Genomic DNA, 26,161 nt, shown 5'->3' on the forward strand with positions numbered 1-26,161 from the left:
TACGTCAATATTGAAAGTACTAGAAAAAATTCAAGACCATTTATGTTTATTGAAGAACATCAGAGAATTCATACACCAATATTCAACGAAGCAAGAAGGGGAAGCTACACATGTATTGTTTCCAGAACTGAATGAGAAAAATTCTAGTCATTGGAGCTGGTCCATGAACCAGGTAAAATTTTCTTCATAAAGTCCAAAATGCTAGTGACAGCAGCCTGGAAGAACAGGTAGTACAATGGGAATTGGAACAGCGCGAACACACAAATAGGGAGGAGTGCAGCAGCGTAAGTGAGACTCGTGGTCCACTTCTTCTCCAAATGAACGACAAGGAAAATGGTGGCGGTGAACGTGAGAATGGTCGCCGTCACGGAGAAGAAGAGAGAAGTGAAGCCGATGGACATCTTCCGAGGGATAGTACGAGCAAACTGTTGCTGCTCGAGGGAAGATGTGAGGATGGAGAGGAAGACCACCACCGCGGTCAAGGAGCTCGCAAGGCCAGCGATGTCCATGACTGTGAAAAACGAGTAGAGAGGCTTTTCTGTAGTAAGGAGGACGGGCCGACCGCTTTGTGCTGATACCATGGACAAAGGAGTACGTGTCACTTGTTATGCCATGATGTATAGATAAAAATATAAAGAAATAGGAAGTACTTACCATGGAATCCTCCTGGTGCAGTGTAGGCAGCCGCAAAGACAACACCAGCGATGAGAACTGCAACAGTTGAGCTCGATTGACAAGTATTCTTAACCCACTCTTGTGCTTGTTTAAGTTGTTCCTCATGTTGCTTGTCGAACAACTCTTTTGCGGTGTGATTTTCTTTGTTGCGGTGCATGGTATAAGGATGGGGAATTCGTTTTTCCACATTCTGCAGAAAACCAGACAAGTAATTACACGAAGAAACAAAAATGGAAAAACATTCGTAAGAATTGATGATTGACAGAGATTAATCAAACCTTGAACCATGTCAACTCCTCTTGCAGTTGGAGAGCAGGAGTGGGTTTGCTTCCTCCATGATAATATGTGGTAACGGCGGCATGGTGCAGTATGGTGTAGCCATCGTTGTCAATGCCCAAAACCAACCTCTTCACCGCCTCTTTCTTCTCCTTTTTCACAAGTTCATAGATATTGAACTGACGGTGCAAGATCGAGACGTGTAAAATGTTCTGCCCATTTTGATTGACGAGCTCCACCGCTTGAGGGTACCTCTCGAGTATCAATCTCACGATCTCCATGATCCCAGTGCTGGCTGCAATCAGCAAGGGAGTATCAGGCGATTTACTCCTCCTCTCTGAGAGTGCAAGGTTCGTGGAGCCTTCTTCTGTTTTAGTTTCTGCCTCCTCTTTTACCTCTCCTTCTAAACAAATTGTGCTGTCCTGCTCTGGCGTATGGGCCAAAGCCACACACAAAGACGCATCCGCCCTCATCAGCTTCTCCACTAGCTTGACTGCTAGAGTATGCGTTTTCTTACTCGTCCAAATATCCCCAAGCGTTACCCATCCTATAACCCACAGATAAACATGCAAAAGAATTCCATTTTAAAGATCATGCATAAGGTAGTATAGTCAAATTAAGACAATTGAGCCTTACCTTTAGCAAGGTACTTGCAAATAGTCTGATTCATCTTAGAATCTGCAAACGCAAAGTAGGTTAAACTATGACGAATAATCTAAACTCTTAGATGATAAAAAGCTTGGAGAGATTGCTATGAAAAATCACAAGCTTAATTACATAATACAATGAGGAATCTGTTACAATCAATTAGTAATAAGCAGAGTGATCCTTCACTACTGACCAGGGCAACGTCTGTTTTGATAGTAAGTTGAAATTTTAGAACTTCATCCAATCTAAAACTATATCATTACCTACATAGCGCTTTAATAGATGGTGGATTTCGCTCAACTTGTCATACTCCAAATCATTGTTCTGACTTGAGGAAAGCAGACCTGCTTCATTATCATCATCTGAATGGCTCGGAAAGCCTGTAAATGAAACATACAAGCTAAATAATTGGTGCAAATCTCCAAAGTACAATAAGAAGATTCAATTCAAAGGATTGGAACCAGAACCAATAATGTTTTCTGATCGTGTTAGAATACTTACAATTGTAGATAAACGCCTTCAATCTGATCATAGGAGTAGTACTCTTAAATGCAGTTGGCATCTTAGCTAGGAGATGGAGAATCGTCTTGCCATTCCTGTCTTTGTAAGTTGCAAGCTGTTGATCCTTGTTCAGTAACCAAATAGCTGTCTCTGCATTGGAAAAATGCCAAGTAGAACTTTGAGTTAAAAACAAAACAATGATCATCATTACGTTGGTAAAATGGTGAAAACAGATAGAGATACCAAAGTGTTGGCCGATGACAGCACTGTGAAGAATGGTGACCCCATCATCTCTTCTGTAATGATCATGCAGATTTCCAATTTCTTCAGCTTGTTGTACCAGGTACTTTACCATTTCAGTGTTACCAAATTCTGCAGCCCTGAACAGTGGGGTTTCACCTAAATTATTTCGAACCCCCAAAATCTGTTTCCTGATCTCTCCAGTTTCTAGTTCATCAGCAACTGTTGGCACCTTAGATGACGACAACTTTGTAATCAAGGAATCTGCATCTTCAACATTTCCAGTGGAGGCCACCTCATGGAGAATTGTGTTCCCCTGAATGTTCTTCATCTTCAAGAGCTCGAGTCTCCTCGTCTGTGGCACCATCCTAAGCAGAACTCGAAGTGCTTCTTTGCTTCCTTTGCGCTGAGCTGCAATGTGAAATACAGTATCTTTATAAGCCGTGATTGGATCGAACAAGGCATCTGCAGGCTTGTCCTGGTAGAATCTCCTAAGACCACGAGCGTCACCTTGGAGGGCTTTGCCATAAGGTAGTCCTATGTCTTCAACTCTCTCCGTCTCACTCGCAATAGCTATTTCTTTCTCCATTTCTCTCTCTCCTTCCTTGTCAATCTTGAAAACCAGTCTCTGCCTTTGTTTTTTTTATAGACTCGTATTGCTTGAAACAGCACCGAAATGCATCTATTACTTTGCTTAATAAGTTGATAAAGCTAAATCAAGAAAAGAAAAGCTGAACCATTTATGAGAATATAATAAAGTTCAAAAAATGCACTGCAGAGTAAAGACTCCCGAAATTTATTTATATATGCCGGTACCAAGCCAACCAACTCGGGAACAATTCAATTTTAGTCTGAGTAAGGAATTTTCTTTCCCATTCTTTTTTTTTGGCTCCACCTCGCAAAGTTGATTATGCTTTGTTTGATGTTCACTTCTCTGCAAAGCTGGCATAGCAGTGTCAAAGGACTTTCGCTTTTCATTATTCACGTGGAAAACAAAGTTTTTTCTTTTCTGAAACCCAAGAACTATAACCAAGAGAAGAATTTGAGACGGAGAGATTGTGGAATAACAATCAAAACAACTGTAAGGATTTTTGAACTTTTGATGCATCGTTTTGGCCTGGTGGTAATGATTTCTTGGTTCCTTGAACTCTTATCATGCCAGGTTCAGGTCGTCCTGTTTCTGCTTGTTTCCAGGTTTAAGGCGCCTCTGCTTCTGTTTTAAATTGTTCAAGGTGGAAGATTCTTGCTTCCTGGTTTTACTCCAGGTGTTGTGCCCTGTTTTCGCAGATCCTGTACTGTGCCCTTTTTTGAGCATCAAGCTTATAGATTTTGCTGAGCAAGAAAATACAGTTTCACAGTGTTTTCTCTCTTTATCTGATACATTTTAGAGTTTTGAAAAGCAAATCGATTTTTTTTTGCAGACAAGAATAGCAGGGAGTTGTAATTATCTATCAAAACCCACAAATATTTAACCAATGAATACTGGAGCTACTCGGAGTTCCTGAAAGGTTTCTTTGTTTCTTTTAATCTAAATTACTCTCAAAACTGTATCTTGGAACCCAGATGAGGGTTTAATTTGGCCCACTGGACAAGCTTCAATCATTCACAGCAGGATGACGACTTCAGGTTACCTGTAATCCTACAACTCTAATGAAGAAATCAAATGAAACTTAAAGTTTTACTTCAACAGCGAGTGGTATTATTGAAGCTTAGTAGGGTACAAAAACCTACTAGAAAATACACCAATAAAATTCAATCCATAAATAAAAGGGCATTGAAACAGATATTGGTTCTTAATCATCTTTAATCTGAAGAAATTCCCAGTTTCCAGGTAAGTTCCTTCTAAAAAAATCAAAAATGCTCTTGACTGCAGCAACAAAGTACTCGTAGTACAGAGGGAATTGAAACAATGCGAATACGCAGATAGGAAGGAATGCAGCGGCATATGTTAGACTTGCAGTCCATTTTTTCTCCAAATGAATAAGCAGTAGAATCGTGGCTGTGAAGGTGAGCATGGTCGAGGTGACAGAGAAGAAGAGAAAGGTGAAGCCGAGCGAGAGGTTCCGAGGGAGCGTGTGACGGAAATCTTCAAACTCAAGGGAAGACGTGAGGATGGAGAGGAAGATCACCACCGAGGTCAAGGAGCTTGCCAGGCCAGCAACGTCCATGACAGTAAAAAACGAGTAGAGCGGTTTTTCCAGGAGAATGGGACGACCATCTGCAGCAAGCCATGATACAAGATCAAAATTTAAATGTAAATATGTTTTTACAACATTGGTATCATTACATTGAGCAGAAACAAGACTATAATTAGGTAACTTACCCTGCAGGAAACCCCCGGGTGCGGTGTAGGCAGCTGCAAAGACAACAGTAGCGACAAGGACTGCGACGGTTGAGCATGACTGAGAAGTGTTCTTCACCCAGTCTTGTGCGGTTTTAAGTTGCTCTTGGTGCATGTCCTTGAACAGCTGATCTGCTGTAACATTTCTTTTGTTGCGGTGCATGGTAAAATGTGAGGGGATTTGATTTTTCACTTTCTGCATTGAGGACACGAACAATTAGGACAAATCATTCTGAAAATTACTAGTAATGAATCTTGGGCTTGTGATTAAAAAGGAGGATATAACCTCGAACCAGGTCAACTCCTGTTGTAGTTTGAGAGCAGGAGTAGGTTTGGTTCCTCCCTGATAGTACTTGGTCTCGGCAGCATGGTGCAAAATGGTGCAGCCATCATTGTCGATCCCCCTGACCAGCCTCTTTGCCTCTTCCTTACTCTTTACGACTTCAAACACTTCGTACTTACGGTGCATGATGGCCACATGAAGTATGTTCTGTCCGGTTTTACTGATGTGCTCGACTGCTTGAGGGTACACGTTGAGTATCTCGTTCACAATCTCCCTGATGCCCGTGCTAGCCGCAATGAACAACGGCGTATCAGGTTCATCCGATTCCTTTCTCGCCGCTGCACCCTTCACCCTTTCTTCTTCTTTTTCCTTTCTTTCTAAGCAAATCGTGTCGTCCTCCTCTGGTTCATGAGGCTCAAACCAAGAAGCGTCAGTTCCCACTAGCATCTTCGCCAGTTTAACAGCTGATACATGCATTTTCTTTTGGCTCCACAGATGATCAATCATTGTCCATCCTGCGCACATATAAATTATATAAACAATTCACACAAAAAAAAAAAAAAAAAAGAAAGAGAGAGAGAAGAAAATCATTTAGTTCTTACCTTTGGCGAGGCACCGCCAAATGGCGCAGTACAACTTGAAGCCTGCAATTGATGGTTTCCATTTAGCTTTGATGAAGAAGATTCATAGTTAATAAACAAGAACTAGATAACCATTTTGCCAAAAAAATTACCTTTGGATCGATCTGATTGATTGAGACCTTTGCTTGGATCGCCATGCTCCAAATCCTTGTTCTGCTGATTTGATGGAAGCTGATCACTCTCATCCTCCTTACCTGGATCGCTTGGAAGGCCTTCAAACAAACAAGTAACGTCGTTTAGATGAGTGATGGCGCTTAATTTTGAGCTTAAATACTCTAGATCAAAGGAACGAGAGCCACAACTCCTTCGAGTTAATTATAATTAGAAAACATACAGTAATAGATGGCTTTTTTCAATATTCTTGTTATGGGAGAACCACTCTGGAAAGCAGTTGCCATGCCAGCCAGGATATGAAGACTTGTCTTGCCATTCTTGTCTTTGTAAGCGGCAAGTTCTTTGTCCTTTTCCAATAACCAAATAGCAGTCTCTGCATTAGAAATCGATTAGAATATCGAGTTAGACAAAACAAAAGAGTTATCAGAATTGATCGAGTTCAGAAATGGAGATGACAGAGAGACATACCAAAGTGTTGGCTGATCACGGCAATATGCAGAATTGAGACCCATCATCTCTTTTGTAGTGATTCTCAAGATTCCCGTCTCTTTCGATTTCTCTTGCCAAATACATCACCATGGTTTTGTTGCCATATTCTACAGCCCTGAAGAATGGGGTTTCGCCTAACTTGTTCCGATCCGCCAGTATCTCTCCCCGTTCGCGAATATCCCTTTCATCGTCTGATATCCCGTCAGAGAACAACAGCTCCCTGATTAACAAGTCTGCTGCTTTAAGACTGGCAGAGGTGGCAACCTCGTGGAGAATCGTGTTACCATAAATGTTCTTCATCTTCAACAGCTCACGTTTCTTAGGCCGCGGCACCATTTGAACTAGGACTTGAAGCACTTCTTCGCTCCCTCTGTAAGCTGCAATGTGAAATATGGTATCTCTACAGGCCGTGATCCGATTGAATAAGGCGTCAGGATTTGTCTGGTAGATTCCCTTCAAGCCTTGAGCATCATTTTTCAAAACTTTCGCATAAGCATCTCTCATTTCATAAAAGATTCTCATCTCTGGTCTCGAGATATCTACTTCTATCGCCATCTTTCTCTCTCTCTCCCTTTCACTCTAGATGATCGATTAAGCTGCCTGAATTGAAAGAGAATCTCATATCTATCCAAGATAAAGTTCACAATGACGGGTGTTTTATGCACTGATATTACTCGAAAGAGCAGCGGAAAGATATACATGGTATCTGTACCTTGCTTGGTTGCTTGATAAAGCTAAAAGGAGAGAAGAAAATTTGAAGAATTCCTGTGAATAGGATAAAGTTCAGAAACTGCAGAAGAACAAAAGCTTGCTGTTGCCGATTCCATGAACACAAGTCAATCATCTTTCCAGGACAAACGTACTTGCTTATGTTTTGCTTATGATGCTGTACTATGCACTTCATTGTGATTCACACCACACTACGAAGGAGATTTACACTTTTACATATAGCTGGCACCCAGGCCTTGCAGCAGTGGTAAAGAATTTCACTTTTCAACTTTTTTAGGCTTTTCTTAAATTAAAAACAAAAAGATTATGCGAGTTAATTATGAAAAATAAAAATCGTCTGTCTCACTTGATATCTCGATTAATATTCCTTTGAAAATCACTATTAAACAATAATATACTTGGGCATCTTAGGACCAGCCAGGACTGCTTTTCATCCTGATTTAGTCTGGACCCTGCAAATTATACTTGGGCAGGATTTTTAACCTTAAGACTGAAGGAAACCTAAGCCTTTTTCACCATGTTTTGAGTTTGAATTCCTATAATTCATGAACTTTCAAGTCTAACAGCATTTTTGGATTGTTGGGGGGGGGGAGAGAAAAGTTAAAAGGAGGAAACTGAATTCTGCGGGTTTGCGTTGGTGCTTTAATAGACTGAAAGCCTAAAACAGTGAGTGGAAGATAAGTATAAATATCTGCTTCTAGCATTATATCAGCTCTCACTTAGGAAGAGCAAGTTAGAATCAAGTCATATAACATGTATGCACACACTAGTTATAATCTGGCTGTACTAGAAACAGCTTTCTGTACCTTTACTGTCTTGGGCAGATTATTAATGAAAATACCTTACTAGTTGAGCAAAAAAAACAGATCTAAAGTTTAGTTCATGGTGTCAAGAGAGCACTGCCCTCCTTGATGAGCACAAAGACACTACCAGCATCTCCTCTCGAAATGCGCAGTTCTTCGTCAAGGTATGTTGTAAGTAACCATGATTCTGCATTGCTGTTTGATAACGAGAACTTCAATGGTGGTTGGCTGGAAATTGTCTTTGCAACAGAGGAAGCTGTGTCTTGCACAGAGGTGAGCAAGCCTTTAACAGGAGTTAGATCGAATCTTTGTCCCAGAAATTCCACATTTTCAGGTAAAACTATGGAGTCTGTCAGCTGGGGAGTTCCAATTATGCCTTCTTGAAACTTGATCTATATAGAACAAATAGACAAAAGAGCCATTTTAAGTGACATTCAGACCTCTAATTTCTTTAATGTATTAGCAAGCATAGCAGTTTCCTCTAATAACATAGTCCTGATTAAACACTATTTAGCTGCCTGTAAAAAAATATTTGGGGACATTCAAAGAGGAAAAAGGGTAATTCAACATTGTTTACTATGACATTTGAATTTAGAGATAGGTCCAGTTGCCATTATTATGGAGAAAATTCCAAATTTTCATGAACAAGAGATTGAAATTCTAAAACCACTTTTGCTTATTTGCATGAAGATGGCACAGAACCCTGCAGATGTGAGGAAAGAGTGTAAATTTTCACATCAAAGTTTAAACCTTTACGTTCCAAATGCTTACTGTGAGAGACAGAACCACTTCTCTAACATTGGTTTAACAGAAGAAAAATATACCCATAAATAACATACCTGCACACGCTTGGGGCTACGGACCTCAAATTTTGCATTTGTGCTAATTGTATTTGAGGCCAATGGCCCAGAGAACTGAACAGAGTTCTGCACAGTGAAACTTTCAGCATCAATGGTCTGTGATATTTCCTCCACCTTTACTAATGGCAGTTGACCCCTTGACAACAGTGGAAACAGACCCGGGAAAGATGTGTACCTGTGCCATAGTACAGTACATCACATATCAATATACGTACACTACTGCCTCATGAAAGAATTAAACAAAATGCTTAGAGATATAGCTGGGGTTTTATTTTCTGTTCCATTTTCAAACTTACTAATCCCTTTGTTATACTATCATATGCCGAGACCAATAACTAATAGCTGCATGATATATTAAGCATCAGTAACAAGAATCAATATCAACATTGTACTTTATGGCTACATCCAAGCAGAAAACTAGAAGAGAGGAGACGGGGAGTTTCACCCTGAGAAATGCCACAAATAGAGGAGAAAAGCTAAGTAACATTGATGAAAACAATCCCTATTGAGTAGCAGCATGAACTTCAACTACACATTTTTTGTCATCAGTTCATTTAAGAAGAAACAGACACACCCTCAAGCTTCATTCTATCCTTTTTGACCAAATTAAATGTTATTCCTGAAAAACATCTTTCAGCAACTAGTTTCGGATGTATAAAACACAGTGAAGGGTACTGCCAGGACATAATACATATGTATTAGATTGCCAGTATCTTATGCTGCTTGTGCTTTTAATCTTTTGGATAGTTTCTCTTCAGCCTCTTTCATAGGCCAGAAACAACTTGCAAATTCCAAGACAAACACTAATGCTTTTACAAACCAGATTGTTGTATATGTTCTTTTAGCTGTTTTACGTACCTAGATCCTAGTTAGTTCCATGCCCTCAATCCATTTACTCTAGCAGTCTATCCATTAGAATTAGAAGAACTGGCTGTAGAGTAGACTCAACAACTAAAAGGTAAAGGTGCAGAACGATTACGCTGATTGAACATCTAATCTTAATGAGATGTCCAAATTCATTGAATAGTACAAGAAAGAAACTTAATTAAACCGAAGTGCTAGACCATGATGTTGCCATAGCCGGTACTCAGTTATTGCAAAAGGCCTAACACTAAATCCTAGTCTAGCTCCTCTTTCAGAAGCACTTAGCAAAGCATATATCGCTAGTCTATTTCAGCTTGAATTATTGTACAAATTAATGCCCTTTCATTGCGAAGGACCAAGTCCTGTAAGGTTAGGTCATGCCATGTCTAAGCATAAACTTCATAACGTCAACAAATGATGGAATCTACTGTAAATACTTTGCCTTTAACAATAAAGATATGATTAACCAAAATTTAACGAGAATTTCTTTGCATTTCCTATTTCCAGGATAATAGTCTGAGCTACATATGATTCATAATTCTGTTTCTTTATCAACGTTTGGTTAGCAAGAAAGTAGAGAACTTACGCGAGAATCCATTTTCCATTGAGCAGAGTCAAAGCCTCAGTTGGTGCTGGGGTTGGGTTCTTGGCCTCGAGCTGAGTTATAAGCTCGACAATCTCAGCTCTGGTCTCACTGGTAGCTTTCAAGCCACGATTAGTCCCATAAAATGAATCCACCAAAGCCTTTTTCAAGCTATCGACTTCGGACACTTCTTTAGGCTTCTCCTCTTCTGCCACCGCCACTGCAGGACTCTCTGTCACTGGCTGCTCCTCCTCCTCCTCCTCCGCCTTGTCTGGGCCATACTCGTCATCGTACACAGCACGGACCTGAAAAACGGGCCTTTCCCGGACCGCTTTTAGGGTAAAAAATTGAGATTTCTTGATCAAATTCTGAGTCGGTTTAGTAGAGTTCTGAGGCAGAATTGAAGGTTTCGAGGCCAAGTTACGGCTTCGTGGAGTCGATAAGAAGGTCTTGCATGGAAATTGATTCAACTGAGAAACTGTAGCCATGGTTTTCTTTGGATTTTCAAGATGGAAAAACTCGACAGAAAGAAACAGGGAACTTATGAACAGAGAAATGAAAAACAGGGGAGATTAAGTAACAAACAATTCAACTTCGACAACTACCAGAACAAGAAACCACAAGGGCAATCACTAAACAGCTGTCGAAGACAAAGCTCAATGACCATTTTATCCTCGATTTTATGTCTCTTCTGTCCATGTTCTTGACACGTGGGTGAGTGGACTCTTTCCTTTCCAGAACAAAGCCAACGAAGAGCGTGTGAGGCTGGGAAGGAATTGGTGTTCTGATCGAATTCAGTAACTTTGTCAGGGCGGACTGCATGGGCGCACAATTGGTGTGGAAACTAACTCTGGAAGCTTCTAACGCTCAAATATCTCCCCCAAAGCGAATGAAAACAATACGCAAACTGAAGCAGAAATTACTCATCTTGTTTGCAAGCTTATCTCTACATAAGAATACATGGATGTGGTTTTCCCATATAGTCGAAGCCATACATTCTTTTGATTTTGATGACTGAAAGCATATGACATAAATTTTGTGACTATGTCCGAACCCAAGGCCAAGATGGGTATTAAAAATTTTATTCGAATTCATTTCCAATATGAATCTTTTATTATCATGTTCAATACTTGCCAATATTTGTATAAAATCAACCTGTTTACATCTCTACTGGCCTTCGAATCTATTGGGGGTTCCTTTTTTCTCTATATTTGGAAATTGGCTATAGGCCCCTTTCACAAGTAAAGGTGTTTACGGATTGGTCTTATATTCAAGTTTTGATTGAATTAAAGTTTATACTTTCGTCACCAAAGCGTTAAAATCACCTATAAATAGGTCTACTAACATATATTAAATGGATAAAACTGAATTTTAGTATAATCGAATTAGATTTATTAATTTTTTAGGTTTATAATTATGAGTCCATATTATCAAATTTGTGATTTTTAAAATTAAATTTAAGTTTATTTGATCGGTTAAAAAATTATTAATATAGTAAAATTTTATTTCATATTAGTATTTTAATATTTTAAAGTATAATATAAATTTATTTATTAATAAATAATTTAATTGGAATTGGATTGGATCAGGCTTTCAACAATCCATTGGAGGCTTCAATTAACATGTGACTAGAGGGCCCATTTGGGCCTTGTTTCTTCAACCGCAAAAATAGATTAAACCTGAAAGGGCCATGGTTGAAACCCAGAAAGGCACATGAGCTCTGAATCTCTACTCCAACACCTCCAACGCTTCATCCAACGCCCGAACCAAATCAAACAAATCCATTCCCTCCTGATCACCGGCGGCCTCCTCCTCCATAACCACTATAGCACAGCTTCAAAATGGAAAACCACCCTCCTTTACAACACCTTAATAAGAGCCTATCTCAACGTAAAGCCGTTTCACCATTCACTCTTACTCTTCACCCGCATGCTTGGACATCAAACACCCCCCAATTCCCACACTTTCCCTTCCCTTTTCAAAGCAGCCGCTGCTGCATCTCTCTCCTTGGCTTCCCTCACTTGCGCACCCCTCCATGCACAGGCCCTGAAACGCGGGGTATTAAGTGACCCTTTTGTGCAAACATCATTGCTTGGAGTGTATGCTAAACTCGGTAGGTTAAGTAATGCGAGTAAAGTGTTTGAAGAAATTTTTAACCCTTGCATTGTCGCGTGTAATGCAATGCTTGATGCTTTTGGGAGAAATGGCGATATGGGTTCTGCTCTTTTGCTCTTTGAGAGCATGATTGAAAAGGATGTGGTGTCTTGGACAAGTGTTATTAATGGTTTTGCAAGGAGTAAACAGTTTAAGGAGGCGATTCGGGTTTTCGAGAATATGATGGAATTTTGGGTGAAACCGAATGAGGCTACTTACGTTAACGTGCTCTCTTGTTGTGCTAATTCAGAAGGGGGAGGTAGTCTTTATCAAGGTAAGCAGATACATGGATATATGCTCAGAAATGAGGTAGTTATGACTGTTTATATGGGAACAGCGTTGATTGATTTTTACGGGAAGAAAGGTTGTTCAGAGACTGCCGTGAGAGTTTTCAATCAAATGTTGGTCAGAGAGGTTTTTACTTGGAATGCAATGATCTCCTCGCTCGCATGTAATGGCAGAGAAGAGAAGGCATTGGACATGTTTGAGAAGATGAAGGTGGAGGGAGTGTGTCCCAATGAGGTTACCTTAGTTGCTGTTCTTACGGCTTGTGCTCGCACCAAGAGAGTGGAGTTGGGTTCTGAACTCTTTCAGTCAATGTATTGTCAATACGGCATTGTGCCAATGATGGAGCACTATGGGTGTATGGTAGATCTTCTGGGCAGAGCAGGACTTCTGACTGAAGCAACTGAGTTTATAGGGTCTATGCCATTTCAACCTGATGCATCAGTTCTGGGAGCTCTTTTAAACGCTTGTAAGATTCATGGCGCCATTGAACTTGGGAATGAAGTTGGGAGAAAGTTGCTTGAGTTGCAGCCACGACATTGTGGGCTATATGTGGCATTATCTAGCATAAACGCTGATCTGGAGAGATGGGATCGTGCAGCTGACTTGAGGAAAGCATTGGTAGAGGCTCGAATCAGGAAAGTTCCAGCTTATAGCTTGATTAGTTCCATGTAAAGAGTCATGTCAAATGCAGTAGATGTGTCTAAATAAAACACATGGATTCTGCAGTAGAGATATGCTGCCGGTAAATATTGAAAGATTGGGATCTTTTGCATTGAGCCCCCATGGGCTCAATTGATTTAAACAATAATATATATCTTATACTAAATATTTGATTCATTGATTCGTGTACGAGTTACTTATATGTAACATTTGATTCATTGATACATGTAAAAGTATCTTTGCTCACAGTTGATGGTGTGCAGCATGAGGGCATTTAAAAAATGCATTATACTCTTGATCGTGGGCCATTAGCCAGGAGTTTTGGTCAGGGAAGTAAGAGAGATGCCCTGATTGATTTGAGCTTGATAGGCCAATCATTGTCTTAATTGACCTTAAAAGGAATAGAAAAGGCAAAATAGCCCGTAGGGGTTTGACACTAAGGGACAAGAATTTGAATATCATAACAAGAAATTTCTCATCAATGTTTGGTTAATGATGATTATGATGTGGAGAATAAGACGATCTTAAATAGTATTAAAGTTTGAATATTACCAGAAAAGAGGATCAGTACAACTCATATGAGCTTCACCTCATTACAAACTTATAGACACTATCACTACATATGGAGTTTGGACTTAAACCTTTAAATATATGAATAAAGAAATAGAAGCAATTCCAAGAGTGGATGGAGGATCACTTGCATCCCTAACACAACTTTTTGTACACCTCACGCAAATTAAGTTTTTGAGCCTTTTAAGGCTTTAGCTTTACATAATTAAATGGTATTACGGTAATAGAAGCAAGGGCTTATTTAAGTTAAAGCCACCCCTTAAAGTCTAAATTTGTAAAATTCTAGGAGTAAGCATTCAATCGGTACGACTTTAGTATTTTAAAAATCGAATTAATCGATTTTTAAAACAAAACATAATCAAAATATCAATTTCAATCAATTAACTCCCTTAAATTCAAATTTAATATAATCTTTATTCTCACCTTTAATTTGACAATTCTTTGTTTGATAAGAAAATGTTATCTTGCAACTAAAAATACGTAAGCAATATAAATTTACAAGTAACATAATCCCAAATTATTATTATTTTTGTTTGAATCACGTCCCACTTACTTGTATAGAAGTATCAATCAATTTATTAAAATTAATTAATTTTTAATAAATATTAAATTATCAAAGTAAAATAACGAAAGAAAAGCGAAGGAAATGTATTTTCCATGCATAATGAAACACTTGGTAAGACCTCGGTGGCCGCGCCGGCATCAGCGACCCTTTTGACTTGGATTGTTTGGCCGGCGAACGCCATGTCCGAATTACTACACAACAAAGACCTCACCTTTTTAACTAAATTCATCAAAATTAGTACTACCAATCTGAATAATTAAATCCTGAATCTCACCAATTAAAAATTAATCAAAGCCCAGAATCAAACACCCAAAGTTCTGCTCTTTGCTCCAACTCCAAGAAAAGCCATCTATGAGGAAGTAAAGAACCCTCCAAGCTCAGGGCACCCTCCTTTTCCTTTTTGTATGCTTGCTCTTCTTCTGTTTTGTCCTTTCTCAGTAACGGAGGAGTTACGCTCAAAACCTTGCAAAAAACAGCTTTTCAAGAGGCCGTTTTTGGTTTTGATTCCTTTAGTTCTGTCGTTTTCACCGGTGTGAATTCAACGCCAGAGGTGGGTTTCTCTTTATTGGTTTCAAGCATACTCACGGGACTTCCATGGCTTGCTGTGTGCCTCCCCTCATTAACAATCTTCACACCCTTTTTTGCTTTGCTTAAATATGTTATGTTTCTTCTGCCTAGCTAGTTGCTTTCTGTGTTTTTTTTTTCTTTTCTTTGCATTTGCATTGTTCTTGTTTGAGCAAAAAAATGAGTCAACTCAGTGTGATACTGCAGGAATCACTGCAAGGGGAAAGGGGAGCAAGGACAATCCTGAGATTTCTGAGAGAAGAAATGGACGGTGTAGATAGGGAAAGGAGGAGGAGGAGTTTCAAAGAACGGCTAGGATTTAAAATCGTGGGCTGTTGTGGCGCCACCTGGGGTCTCGGGTCAACGACCATAAGCGTTAGAGACGACGATGAAGTTGAAGTGGTAGAAGAGGAAGAAGCAGACCAACAACGGGAACAAGTAGAAGCGACGCATTCGGGTCATAATCCGGATCCAGGTTGCATTAACCCGTCTCCAGTTTCGTCGGGCATGAATCTGGCGGCGGCTTTAGCAGCCGAGAGACACTTTCGGGCAGCTCAAGAACCGGAGGGAGGTAACGCGGCTCCGACGAGTGATGGGCAGAGCAATGCGGGGCTCAGATCGCCCGGGACCCCGCTCAGGGTGTCGTTGATGAGGCTGTTGGAGGAGGCGGACGGCTTCTGCGGTGGTGGGGAGCAGGAGAAAGGTGGCGTGGAGATGGGGAGTGATTCGATGTGCTGCGTGTGCATGGGGAAGAAGAAAGGCGCGGCGTTTATCCCGTGTGGACACACTTTTTGCAGGGTGTGTTCGAGGGAACTGTGGTTGAATCGAGGGTCTTGTCCCCTCTGCAACCGTTCAATCCTCGAGATTCTTGACATTTTCTAAACAATCAGGTCCTTCCCCTCCCCCTGATGATTGCCATCATGATGATGATGATGGTGATGGTGAATGAATGATGATGATGATGATGGTGATGGTGCCTCGAGATGGTCAGACCTTGGAGGGTGAAGGTGAAGGGAATTTTGTCATGGGATTGGATATTCTATACTATTTACTGCTTGAAAATCTTATTTTACTTGAAACATTATTCTTTTTCGATGTTCTTTCCTCTCCTCTTTTGCCAAAAATACAGCAATTAGTGGTTAGTTAGGATCGACATTTGGAAATTTGAAGACTGTAAAATAGAGTTTATTTTCCTATTTCTGAGAGAGATCCTACTCTGTCCAAAAGTATCCAACTGTTCAATATTGTATCCATGGACCTTTTGATTCCAGCAAGTCCTGCAAGCAGGCTGAACCTGCTTTAATGGGCTTAGTCAAAAAAAGTTGAGCTAAGCTTTTTCCAATCATGCCCCAATTTGCCAGTGTAAAGGTCCAGTTTCAGCTCTCAGGGTCATGCCAACACCTAGTTCACTAGTTAAGACTCTGAAACAATTCAGATTCAAGTATTACTGGTTCAATAATGATGTGATACGAAATGGGGAATTACAGATTCTTTATAAGATCAGCTGGAAATGGAGTAGGACATCGAGAAACTGAAGTTGGCTAGTCAACTAAGTGCACCCAGGTTAACAAATACCAGTGAACAGTACTAAAGAAGAATCAAAGTCAGAAACAAATTTATAAATGAATGACCGGAAACTAAATGCATTGAATTAGTTTGGTATGGCCCAATTGGCCACGGCTTAAACATAGCCTAAGATACTAGAAGCGTCAACAAATTTTCTGTGGTATATGGTCCAAACGTGGCTCCACTACTGATGGGAAACGTTGGCCCTTCCATTTTTTAAAACCAGTCGATCAAAATGGGCTGTCTGTTTATGAAGTCTGGACTCTTGGTTGAGGTAGTTCCAGGTTAGAAGGGCCGCCGGCCCTTTGGTTTTAGCGAAGTCTGTGAGCCAGGTTGAGCTTGCTGCACTCTCGATGGCCTTGGTCTAATTCAGCTGAGGTTCAGAACTTTAGATTCTTCCTGTGCCGACATGGGCGAGTTCATAAAGAAAAAGCAACAGGGCTGCTGCCTTCTCCATGTATGTATCAACACAACTTAAACATCGATTGAGAAGCTAAAAGTTGATACTTCAACCTCTAGGTTAGTGCTTTCAGGCTTTGATTTGCGTCCGAAAAGGACTAAACAGAAACGAAACAAAGAAGAGGGAATAATCAAAGTCATAGGTCTGACAGGAGGAACATGAAATAATTCTGATGAAGCGTAAACTGATTGCATGCCACAAACGTGTGACGGCCATGGCCCCATCCCAACAGGGAAAGGTTAGGCAACTAGGTATCCCCCAGACAGTAGATAAGTACCAAGCTGAGCCCGGAAAAACCATTATGAAACACTGTGGGATAAACACGAAGGATCGAGGACAGGCATATGATTCTGATCGATCACGATCAAATAAGTTCTGAAATCGATGTTTTCTAGGAACATGCAATGGTAGTAACTTTCAACAGGGGGAAAAGAAAAGGGCTGTTTTATTTGGACTCAGTGGGGGTTCCGTTCGATTACGCATCAAAGATAACTTTCAGAAAGCCTCTTTTGCTTCCTGTAAACATCATGTGGCCTGAAGTAAGTGCATTATGGAAATCTCTTTCGTCTTTTACATGAAAACCATCATCGATACGTGCCAAAAGATGCTTCATTTGGGCGTATTCACAATGCATTTTTCCTACTATTTCTGTGACCGATGTTGACTGCAGTGTGAAGGCACTCTTTTGGTTCTTCGGAAGAATTTTTCTGTCCAAGTGTAGACATATAGCTGCAGAGAGGCAAAGTTTAAGATGTTGGCACCGTCTCTATAGCCATCCCCCCTCTTGACTAATATGCGGTTGAAGAATCAAAATCAAACTCTTTCTTCCCGGCACCGGCGCCAGCGCCGGACAGGACAATCTTTTGTTTTATGCAATTTTTCGAGACTTTTTTTGTTTCTGGAAAGGAGATCATTAAATTACATTATGATCTACCTGAAGACCTTTCAAGACCACGACGTTTCCTTTCTACTTTTTTAATGTTTTTGTTCGAGGGTATGATTATTGAATACGATGTTCCCTTAATGCATGATTAAAACTTGAGTGACAAAGGCGTGATTAGCATTAGATCATTAAAGGATTAAAAAACAGAATAAAAAAAAAAAAAGAGGTTGTAATAAAGACATTGAAGTTAATAAAAGAATCTAATCTCCATCAAAGACAAAGGTCAAATGTTGTTCGATGAAGTTGTCCGACCGAGGTTTACTATAAATAAAACCTTGCTCTAAAAGTTAGCATAAGCCGATTTACAAATCAGAACTTGTCTTCTTTCCATAAAGGGGACTAATAAAAATTGATTCAGTTGTAATTAAATCATGAGTCTTGCTGAAACCATTTCTGTCGTGGGTCCATTGTGCATAAAAATAATATTGGAACCAGATCAACGGTCCAAAAATGCTGAAACCCATCCGTTGATCTTTGATGAATATCTTGATTGGGGGACCCTTTTGCTGATTATCATCAAATTATTCTTCTTCCTCGTATACTCGTGTGGTTCACCAGTGTCCCATGGATCGATTAAATATATACTAAATTTTCATGTGAAGAATCCTCATTGGTTTAGATAATTTCAGCTTGTTTGAAGCAAAAACAACATCTAAAAATTATATATAGAATGGTAAAAAAATCTCCGATACTTCAAACTTTCATGTTAGGTTGGTATTTTCGAATTCCTTTCCTGTTAAGTTGGTTTTTAAAATTATAATGAAAAACCGCATCATTAATATTTCTTTCAAACATATTTTATAAAGATAAATTTTACTGTAAATGGATACGTAAAAATAAAAATTTCTTGTGATTGAGATTTCTCTACCCTTCTGTTATGCGAGGAATTCTACCATAACGTAACTTCTTCCCTCTTTTTGTAATACCCCTTTCACCGATAGAGAAAAGGGATTCATCTTGATCGAAATTATTTCGATCTTAGTGAATAAGTGAGTAGACTCTTGAACTTATAAGTGGTCATTTTTTGCATTGTAAACATGTTTTTTTGAATTGAAAGTGTGAATTCTTGAGACTTTTGATCTTTAATAAATATGTGCATGTATGATTATGATTACGAACAAATGTTTTGGCTCTTTTATTTTCAGGCAAACCCATACCTATTGGCACAAACTCGAAGCTAAACATGGCTGATATTTTATGTGGTTAGCAGCATATTAATTTGTTGGGGAAATAATAATACAGAAAGGGCCAAAGGGAATCTGATGGGGTCCACGTCCAGCATCGTTGAGTTAACCAAAACATGGCATGTGCACCCAAATACCTAAAGGAATGTCTCACAATTTTGGGGTCATTGTCTTTTGCAACCGTTCATGCACTGAATATACAGCACATTTTATGGGGGGAAACAACGGGAAAGCTGATACTGTGAAGGATATCCTTCCAAGTCGAAAGAAAACAATCTAATTTGAGCTTTGGCACATAATGAAAGGGAGAAGTACAGGTGAGGGTCGAAATTATTTGCAGACAGTGCCCATTTACCATACATCAGGACCATGGATATATCATTTGAAAAGATTGGATAACAACACAGAGAGATTTAAGTAGGGCAAGAAAAGGAAAGTTCATGGAACCTGGAACTTGCATCCTAGACCAATGGCATGTGCTATGTTTTTCTTCTGCATCCAGATTTTTCGAACTCTAGGTTCTTTCTAGTTCCTCTTATAAACATTTGGGATTCCATTGCATGAAGAACCCTTTCGATGATTAACAAAAATAACATGATAAAGCAAGTGGTTTTCATGAACTTTATTTCATCTCGTCCACTCCATTGCTATAGCAAGCTTTATTAAAGAAAATTACGAAGATTAAACACCCTTTTAACATTTTCTTGATGTAATTATTATATGTGTCTAGCCGTTGAATTCTCTGCATTTGTGCATGATGTTTTGAAATGATTGTAGTTTGATTTATATTCTTCCCTTTTGGCCTTCTATTTGAGAATTAGTATATGATTTCAAGATTGGTATTCTCCATTTGTAGTAAGCAATTATTGAGTTTATTCAAACTACTGTAAAAACTAATTCAACAGTGTATACATATATACCTTACAATTTTTTATCATGGAATAACATGGGAATGACTAGGTATCTGCCTCCAACAAAGAGAATTGAAATTTGTTTGCATGTGGTTGTCGTTCCAACGTCGAGTCTTCATTAGTGAGGACAGAGGAGTGGCATGCATTCCATCAATTAATTAATCAAACCCAAAGCAATCAGAGGGATTGAGGTTTGTAGGCACGGAGGAATATAAAGATGGAACGTTTGCATGTGACTGGAGAGATCCAAGGTGGGAAAAGGATCTGATAGGACACGACAAAGAGTCGCCGGAAGGCTCCAATTCTTCTTTCCCAACTATATATATATATATATATATATATATATATATATATATATATATATATACATGACAAAGAGTCACCGGAAAGCTCCAAGTCTTCTTTCCCAACTACGTATATATATATATATATATAATTATTTCATTTTTTATAGGAGAAAAGGCCCATTGTTTCCCTACTGTTGAATTTATCCAAACCCCCTGCTTTGGTTTTGGTAATACTTACCCGATTAAGAAGAACAAACAAAGAGTAAGGTTGTGCTTTTTCATTTAATTGAGCCGTACATATATATTAATGTCTTTTTTTTCGATATCCAATCTTAATCATTTATAACCATGTTAACATAAATTTAATGTATCTATACGTATATAATATCTTTTTTCTCGATATGCAATCTTAATCATTTACTATCATGTTACATACATACGTAAATTATGTGTGTGTATACGCACACTTCTATTTCTATGCATATTCATATGATTTGAATTGAATTGAGAGTAAGGTGCTCGATGCATCTTCCCATATCTCTCCTTGGGGTGAAAAATTTTGTCTGTCAGAAAAACCAGACCAGTTCCACTTCCAAGCAACGTAAAAGAACTTGTTGATATGTCATGTCTTCTTTTAAATGCATGCGCATGCAAAATCAAAGTTATCTTGCTTTTGTCCTGCACATTTGCTTTTGATTTGTCTCGCTCTTAAGTGCACACCGAGGCACTGTGTTAAACCCTTTTGTTAGTTCCACAGTCATCCCAAAGCCAAAGGCCCCCTCACCGATCTCCCCCTACAAAACCCATCTTTTTCCTCATCTCCTGCTGCCCTGTCTGCTTCCTTTTCTTTTATGGCATGCCTTGCTTTGCTTTTTCTAACTTTCGATATGATTTGATGTTTATTCCCATAATTAAGTTGAAAAAGATAAAGAAAACATGATTAATTAGAAAGGGTATGAACAACTCCATCAGTATTTCGAGCTAAGTATATGCCATTACTTCTACACACGTGTTCTTTGTATGCATGCATGCACATGCACATGCATTAACTTTTCGTAAAAAAATTTATTATAATTTTCATACAAATAAAAAAGAGAAACATTTAAGGATCGAAAAAAGTATATAATAGTTTAGAAGTGTGAACGAAATCTTGATTATATTGCCTTTTTTCTTTTAATATTTGGAGATTTTTTCCATCTAACTGAAAGAGACTAGAGAGAAAGATTAGGGTATAAGTAAGATTCGAAAAAAAAAAACAGCATTAAAGACAAAGACATATACTTGATTTTAATGCATGGCATGTCGAGTCACATCAAGTCAATATTAAAACCTTTTAACAAAAAAATTTATTGAAGGATTGATTCTGGCGGCACGTACGTGGGTTCGTCGGCCTCTTTCTAGCTCTCACCAAGCCTGTCTGCTAATCTTTAAGGTATGGCCAACTTGGCGAAGATGAAATAATAATCTATTCAAGATATTAATTCCCTTAATTTATATTTATCAGTATCAGGGACAACTAGGAGGTAGAGGACAGCATCACCTCTACCTTTAATGGATGCCCATTTGATCGAAGAATTTCCGAGATTGGTGTCAGGTTCTTGGCGATGGGGGAAAAGTAACAGGGGGGGCAAGCAACCCTCTCTCGGGGCTTGGTCAAGTACTGGGAAGAAAGCAAAGGACATGAACGAAGGCTACTACAAGAGTGGGTCCCTTCCCCGACCAAGAAAAGAAAGTTCAGATAAACTCGAAAAGAAAGAATATCACAGGTCACACACTGGATCATGGCCGTCGCTTCAGGACAAAACTAAAGATGGGGTTAGGGGGTCCAAACGAAATTACCAGCTCCACGAGTCCCTGTTCCCTCTTTTATTTTCCCTTGAAGATTATGGATTCTTTGTTTTACATTTTTTTTATGTTTAATCTTCCAAGTTCCCCACGCTTTCACCCTTTTTTTTTCCCCTGTTTTGCCCCTCCTTCTGTGCCTATAAATTGCACCCTTTCCCGTAGTCCCATCTCACACGCCTAACTAGAGAGTTAAGCATTATCCCATTACGGAAAACAACAGTAAGAATCGAGTTCAGACAATGGAGACCACTTTCCCTGTCATTGACTTCTCCAAACTCGATGGTGAGGAGAGAGGAGCCACCATGGAAATGATCAAAGATGCCTGTGAGAATTGGGGTTTCTTTGAGGTACTATAAGCTTTTCAAAATGTGTGTTTCTATGGTAATGCTTCTTGTCTAATTGTGTTTTTTACTCTTTTTTCTTGAAAAGCTGATGAACCATGGGATATCTCATGAGCTGTTGGACACCGTGGAGAGGCTGACAAAGGAGCACTACAGAAAGTGCATGGAGCAGAGGTTCAAAGAAATGGTGGCGAGTAAGGGTCTTGAGGCTGTTCAATTTGAGATCAATGATTTGGATTGGGAAAGCACCTTCTTCTTGCGCCACTTGCCTGAATCAAACATATCCGAAATCCCTGATCTTGAAGAAGAATACAGGTCAAAATTACAGACTTTTTGTTTTCACTTTCTTTTAAGCGGTGGGAGTGATGGAGAATGGCTAGCTTTTATGTGCTAACAAAATGGTTTCTTTTTTTATAACAGAAAGGTAATGAAGGAGTTTGCAGTGGAGTTGGAGAAGCTGGCAGAGCAACTTTTGAACTTGTTGTGTGAGAATCTTGGGTTGGAGAAGGGGTACCTGAAAAATGTCTTTTATGGGTCCAGAGGGCCAACCTTTGGCACCAAGGTCAGCAACTACCCTCCATGCCCTAAGCCAGACCTTATCAAGGGCCTCAGGGCTCACACAGATGCTGGTGGCATCATCTTACTCTTCCAAGATGACAAGGTCAGCGGCCTTCAGCTCCTCAAGGATGACCAGTGGATCGATGTTCCTCCGATGAAGCACTCCATTGTGATCAACCTTGGTGACCAAGTTGAGGTATAACCAAGCCGTTCACCCCTGTTGTTTTAGCACTAAAAGTTCAAATCTAACTCAAAACTAAAGCGATTCTTAATCAGATTCAGCATTTGGATGTTTGGTAATAATAAAATGGCCACTTTGCTGCGTACAGAATATGGAATATCATTGCAATTAACATCTCCATGTATAAAGCGCAAAAGCTTACTTAAGTGGAGCACAAACATGATTCCAGGTTTCCAGCAGGGGATTTCTTAGTTTCCAGGTTGATTCCGTGATTGTTTTCTTGTTGACTCTTTTGTCTGCTTCATACAGGTGATCACCAATGGCAAGTATAAGAGTGTGTTGCATCGTGTGATCGCTCAAACAGATGGTACAAGGATGTCTATTGCTTCCTTTTACAACCCGGGCAGTGATGCTGTCATATATCCAGCACCAGCTTTACTCGAGAAAGAAGCTGAGACATCCCAGTTGTATCCCAAATTCGTGTTTGAGGACTACATGAAGCTCTACGCTGGCCTCAAGTTCCAGGCCAAGGAGCCAAGGTTCGAAGCCATGAAGACCATGGAGTCAGCAGTTAAATTGGGTCCTATTGCAACTGTTTAAGTCCTTTCAGTGTGTGAAGAGAACAAAAAGCTTAGTAGTGTGTTTCTGTTAATAAGTTTAGTCTATCAGTGTGGAGCTTAGTAGTTTAAATAAGCTTAAAGCTTGGACTAAGATATCCTCTGTTATGATGCCTCGAGGCTGTGCTTTCAATGAGATGTTCCTGTTGTAGAAAGTAACCCAAATTTATCTGATATGCAAAATTGTCCTTAAGATTCTATTTTGGCTTTATTAGGCTCTAATAACACTTTTGTCTCTCAATTCCCGTCTTCCTGTTTGAACTACTTTGCGCTTGTAAGTTCTCTTTTGAACCCAACAATTTGCTGTTCCCTATTCCCTTAATTCCGAAACCATCATCAATGGTTCTGGTATTGATTACATTGGAGAAACAATATTAACAACTCATACTAGATTTCCAGCATTTAGACACCCCTATTTTGGGAAGGTGGGGGGAAAGAATTTGGAAGAAGAAAGCTGCAGTTGACCCCATAATAGCCAAGAGATCTCTATGAGCAACTGCTGTCAAGCAAAAAACCTCATCTGTCAACTTTTTGATCACCTTTCCCTCAGCCAATGTTAATTTTGTTTATTAGATCATAATCCAGAGATACGTACTAATCAGGTCAGACCTTCTGATATCCACATAATAATTCAACTTCTTTTGAGTGGAAAACTGATAGAATCCACTAAACCCAATGACAGGAAAGTTCTCAGCATCCCTAATTAATTTAACATCACGGAACTTTTTCGATTGCAAACTAACCACTAATTCCATTTTTTACGGTCTAGCTGTCACAATACACTTGAGAGATGGGAGGTTGACGGGTATACTAACATTTAAGCAGACGAAAGCAGATTGGCAATGTGAATGCAAAGGAACTTGACTTGTACCAATGTGAATGGGAGGAAGAAAAGCAAAAAAACCCAATCAGAACACATTCTGTCACGCAAAATGAGCATAATGGATACCAGAGTTCTATCTCTACCTTGGGACTGGCAGATTCAGGGGAACCAACATAAAAAAATTATCCCAAAGAGGATCTTCAATAGTTGGTAGTCGCAAAGATCCAAAAGGCTTTCAGGTAAAATAAACATGGTGTCACAATTTCCAACTTGCCTCTGCAATAGCCAGCCTAATTGGTATGGATGTAGAAAGGAAACAGCCAATCAGAATTCGAGTTCTTCCAATTTCATAACAGAGACAACTACATAGTAGCAAAACCAATCAGTAAGTAACAACAACCAGACATGGGCTGGCTTGCCAGTATCAATGGGGAAGAAAAAGAGGTAGCTAATGAAACAAGCAATATGCTCTGTAGGAGCTAATACTGTGCTCCTTGGAACACCAAGGTTGCAACTTGCACCAAAACAAAGTGACATAATACAGCTTAAGATTAACCACTGATGAACCAATGGTAGAGATAATAGGTTTTGAGGCAGTCTGTAAGAGTGAGTAAATTGGACAGAATTGAGGATATCCATAAAAGTAAAATCCAGAAGCAGGTTTAGGATTTGAGCTGTAGCTGTTCTCAAGTTTCAGAATACAGTTCCACCGCCCTCACCCCTTTTTTGGCCTAAGGCACATGTACCATGTCATTATAACCTACCAACATGTTTTTGTTGATCTATAATCATGTCAATCATACTCGATAACGCCTAAGCCTAGTTCGAGTGTCATCTCCCAGAAGGACAGCATGATTATGCAGCAGAAATGGTGAAGCTTTTGGAAATTAGGGTTGGTTGCTTTAACAAATTCCATCATCATCATCCCATTGTGTTCCTTTGCCCATCACTGCGAGAACCCGAACATCATTGTTTCTCTGCCCCTGTCCCCTGGTCAGTAAGAATCCAGAAGCAGAAGCATCAGTACTGTTTCTCAACCACTTGTTGGATTAGAATCTATGTGCTTACAGGCCAACAAATTTGCTTGCGGATCTTCAGCCTATTGAAAGCCCGAAACCCATGCCCACCCCCTGGTTGCCCATTCAAAACGAAGAAACCCATGCCAAAACTGTAAACACCCCTTTCATGAGCCCATGCCCCAACTCTTATAGCCCATTCAAACGAATGTCCGGTATGCACCCCATCCCCTAAAAGGGTATTTTGATAAATTAACCATTGGCTTGAACATCTAGGGTTCGTGCTCTATAAAAGCCACCCATACATGCTAACACCACCGCCACTCTGGTTTGCTTTTCAAAAGTTTTTGTTTTCTTCATAGTAAGATCTTTCGATGGAAACCTCTGTTCGGTTAACAGCAAGGAGGCAGTTTATATAAGACTGTCTTCTTCATGGGGAAGAACATTGAGGTATATCAAATTCAAAGGCCGAGATATCGTTTCAGACGTCATATTTTCTCCATTGACGATCTGGTTGTTGCTCGTCCACACTTCTTTCGTTTTACCCTTTTTCTTATTCTTTGTTTCTAGATTGAAATCAT

At 39.6% G+C, this 26,161-nt stretch overlaps 7 protein-coding genes and 1 non-coding gene across 10 annotated transcripts; 4 read left to right on the plus strand and 4 right to left on the minus strand.

Moving 5' to 3' along the window:
* Positions 1-29: 29 nt before the first annotated feature.
* On the minus strand, positions 30-2,997 carry LOC18597234 (uncharacterized). The gene is made up of 7 exons (XM_007026139.3): positions 2,344-2,997; positions 2,101-2,250; positions 1,863-1,979; positions 1,588-1,629; positions 954-1,498; positions 655-865; positions 30-571 (listed from the first exon to the last, which is right to left on the minus strand). Exons 1-7 carry the CDS (start codon positions 2,927-2,929, stop codon positions 144-146), a joined length of 2,079 nt encoding a protein of 692 aa, XP_007026201.3. The 5' UTR covers positions 2,930-2,997; the 3' UTR covers positions 30-143.
* Positions 2,998-4,004: 1,007 nt separating this feature from the next.
* On the minus strand, positions 4,005-6,319 carry LOC18597235 (uncharacterized). Its single transcript, XM_018122699.2, has 7 exons — positions 6,188-6,319; positions 5,940-6,092; positions 5,698-5,817; positions 5,567-5,608; positions 4,968-5,479; positions 4,664-4,877; positions 4,005-4,558 (listed from the first exon to the last, which is right to left on the minus strand). Exons 2-7 carry the CDS (start codon positions 6,001-6,003, stop codon positions 4,134-4,136), a joined length of 1,377 nt encoding a protein of 458 aa, XP_017978188.2. The 5' UTR covers positions 6,004-6,092; positions 6,188-6,319; the 3' UTR covers positions 4,005-4,133.
* On the minus strand, positions 6,203-6,763 carry LOC148762299 (uncharacterized). Its single transcript, XM_088807681.1, has one exon. The coding sequence runs from the start codon at positions 6,761-6,763 to the stop codon at positions 6,203-6,205; it is 561 nt and encodes a 186-aa protein (XP_088663807.1).
* An 852-nt stretch (positions 6,764-7,615) lies between these two features.
* LOC18597236 (Plastid-lipid associated protein PAP / fibrillin family protein) lies at positions 7,616-10,876 on the minus strand. Its single transcript, XM_018123795.2, has 3 exons — positions 10,051-10,876; positions 8,580-8,775; positions 7,616-8,132 (listed from the first exon to the last, which is right to left on the minus strand). Exons 1-3 carry the CDS (start codon positions 10,533-10,535, stop codon positions 7,818-7,820), a joined length of 996 nt encoding a protein of 331 aa, XP_017979284.2. The 5' UTR covers positions 10,536-10,876; the 3' UTR covers positions 7,616-7,817.
* An 877-nt stretch (positions 10,877-11,753) lies between these two features.
* Positions 11,754-13,326, plus strand: LOC18597237 (Tetratricopeptide repeat (TPR)-like superfamily protein). The gene has a single exon (XM_007026142.3). The coding sequence runs from the start codon at positions 11,761-11,763 to the stop codon at positions 13,159-13,161; it is 1,401 nt and encodes a 466-aa protein (XP_007026204.3). The 5' UTR covers positions 11,754-11,760; the 3' UTR covers positions 13,162-13,326.
* A 1,117-nt stretch (positions 13,327-14,443) lies between these two features.
* LOC18597238 (uncharacterized) lies at positions 14,444-16,042 on the plus strand. 3 transcript variants are annotated; one of them, XM_007026144.3, is made up of 2 exons: positions 14,444-14,834; positions 15,043-16,042. In XM_007026144.3, exon 2 carries the CDS (start codon positions 15,113-15,115, stop codon positions 15,728-15,730), a length of 618 nt encoding a protein of 205 aa, XP_007026206.3. In that variant the 5' UTR covers positions 14,444-14,834; positions 15,043-15,112; the 3' UTR covers positions 15,731-16,042. The 3 variants fall into 3 exon arrangements, with proteins under 3 accessions (XP_007026206.3, XP_007026205.3, XP_017978196.2); XM_007026143.3 differs by having other exon boundaries at positions 15,056-16,042; XM_018122707.2 differs by lacking the exon at positions 14,444-14,834 and having other exon boundaries at positions 14,988-16,042.
* A 6,156-nt stretch (positions 16,043-22,198) lies between these two features.
* LOC18597239 (1-aminocyclopropane-1-carboxylate oxidase) lies at positions 22,199-23,939 on the plus strand. Its single transcript, XM_007026145.3, has 4 exons — positions 22,199-22,391; positions 22,474-22,700; positions 22,806-23,139; positions 23,434-23,939. Exons 1-4 carry the CDS (start codon positions 22,284-22,286, stop codon positions 23,722-23,724), a joined length of 960 nt encoding a protein of 319 aa, XP_007026207.3. The 5' UTR covers positions 22,199-22,283; the 3' UTR covers positions 23,725-23,939.
* A 2,034-nt stretch (positions 23,940-25,973) lies between these two features.
* LOC148762300 (small nucleolar RNA snoR111) lies at positions 25,974-26,111 on the plus strand. Its single transcript, XR_016027253.1, has one exon. It is a non-coding gene; the product is annotated as a small nucleolar RNA snoR111 (small nucleolar RNA).
* The last annotated feature ends 50 nt before the right edge of the window (positions 26,112-26,161 follow it).

Source organism: Theobroma cacao, chromosome 6 (genome assembly GCF_053813885.1).
Source record: "Theobroma cacao isolate CCN51 chromosome 6, ASM5381388v1, whole genome shotgun sequence".
NCBI classification, from domain to species: Eukaryota; Viridiplantae; Streptophyta; class Magnoliopsida; order Malvales; family Malvaceae; genus Theobroma; species Theobroma cacao.

What these genes read in the sequence shown, in the direction of transcription:
- LOC18597234 (XM_007026139.3), bottom strand. Translation starts at nt 2,929, where the DNA reads ATGGAGAAAGAAATAGCTATTGCGAGTGAGACGGAGAGAGTTGAAGAC. An exon ending in TCTATTAAAGCGCTATGTAG is followed by an intron (nt 1,630 to 1,862) that starts GTAATGATATAG and finishes TTGCGTTTGCAG; the next exon opens with ATTCTAAGATGAATCAGACT. An exon ending in TGCACCAGGAGGATTCCATG is followed by an intron (nt 572 to 654) that starts GTAAGTACTTCC and finishes CCATGGTATCAG; the next exon opens with CACAAAGCGGTCGGCCCGTC.
- LOC18597238 (XM_018122707.2), top strand. Translation starts at nt 15,029, where the DNA reads ATGAGTCAACTCAGTGTGATACTGCAGGAATCACTGCAAGGGGAAAGG.
- LOC18597237 (XM_007026142.3), top strand. Translation starts at nt 11,761, where the DNA reads ATGAGCTCTGAATCTCTACTCCAACACCTCCAACGCTTCATCCAACGC.
- LOC18597235 (XM_018122699.2), bottom strand. Translation starts at nt 6,003, where the DNA reads ATGGCAACTGCTTTCCAGAGTGGTTCTCCCATAACAAGAATATTGAAA. An exon ending in TCAATCAGATCGATCCAAAG is followed by an intron (nt 5,609 to 5,697) that starts GTAATTTTTTTG and finishes CATCAATTGCAG; the next exon opens with GCTTCAAGTTGTACTGCGCC. An exon ending in ACCCGGGGGTTTCCTGCAGG is followed by an intron (nt 4,559 to 4,663) that starts GTAAGTTACCTA and finishes GGCTTGCTGCAG; the next exon opens with ATGGTCGTCCCATTCTCCTG.
- LOC18597236 (XM_018123795.2), bottom strand. Translation starts at nt 10,535, where the DNA reads ATGGCTACAGTTTCTCAGTTGAATCAATTTCCATGCAAGACCTTCTTA. An exon ending in AATGGAAAATGGATTCTCGC is followed by an intron (nt 8,776 to 10,050) that starts GTAAGTTCTCTA and finishes ACTATGGCACAG; the next exon opens with GTACACATCTTTCCCGGGTC. An exon ending in GTAGCCCCAAGCGTGTGCAG is followed by an intron (nt 8,133 to 8,579) that starts GTATGTTATTTA and finishes TGTTCTATATAG; the next exon opens with ATCAAGTTTCAAGAAGGCAT.
- LOC18597239 (XM_007026145.3), top strand. Translation starts at nt 22,284, where the DNA reads ATGGAGACCACTTTCCCTGTCATTGACTTCTCCAAACTCGATGGTGAG. An exon ending in GATCTTGAAGAAGAATACAG is followed by an intron (nt 22,701 to 22,805) that starts GTCAAAATTACA and finishes TTTTTATAACAG; the next exon opens with AAAGGTAATGAAGGAGTTTG. An exon ending in ACCTTGGTGACCAAGTTGAG is followed by an intron (nt 23,140 to 23,433) that starts GTATAACCAAGC and finishes TGCTTCATACAG; the next exon opens with GTGATCACCAATGGCAAGTA.
- LOC148762299 (XM_088807681.1), bottom strand. Translation starts at nt 6,763, where the DNA reads ATGGCGATAGAAGTAGATATCTCGAGACCAGAGATGAGAATCTTTTAT.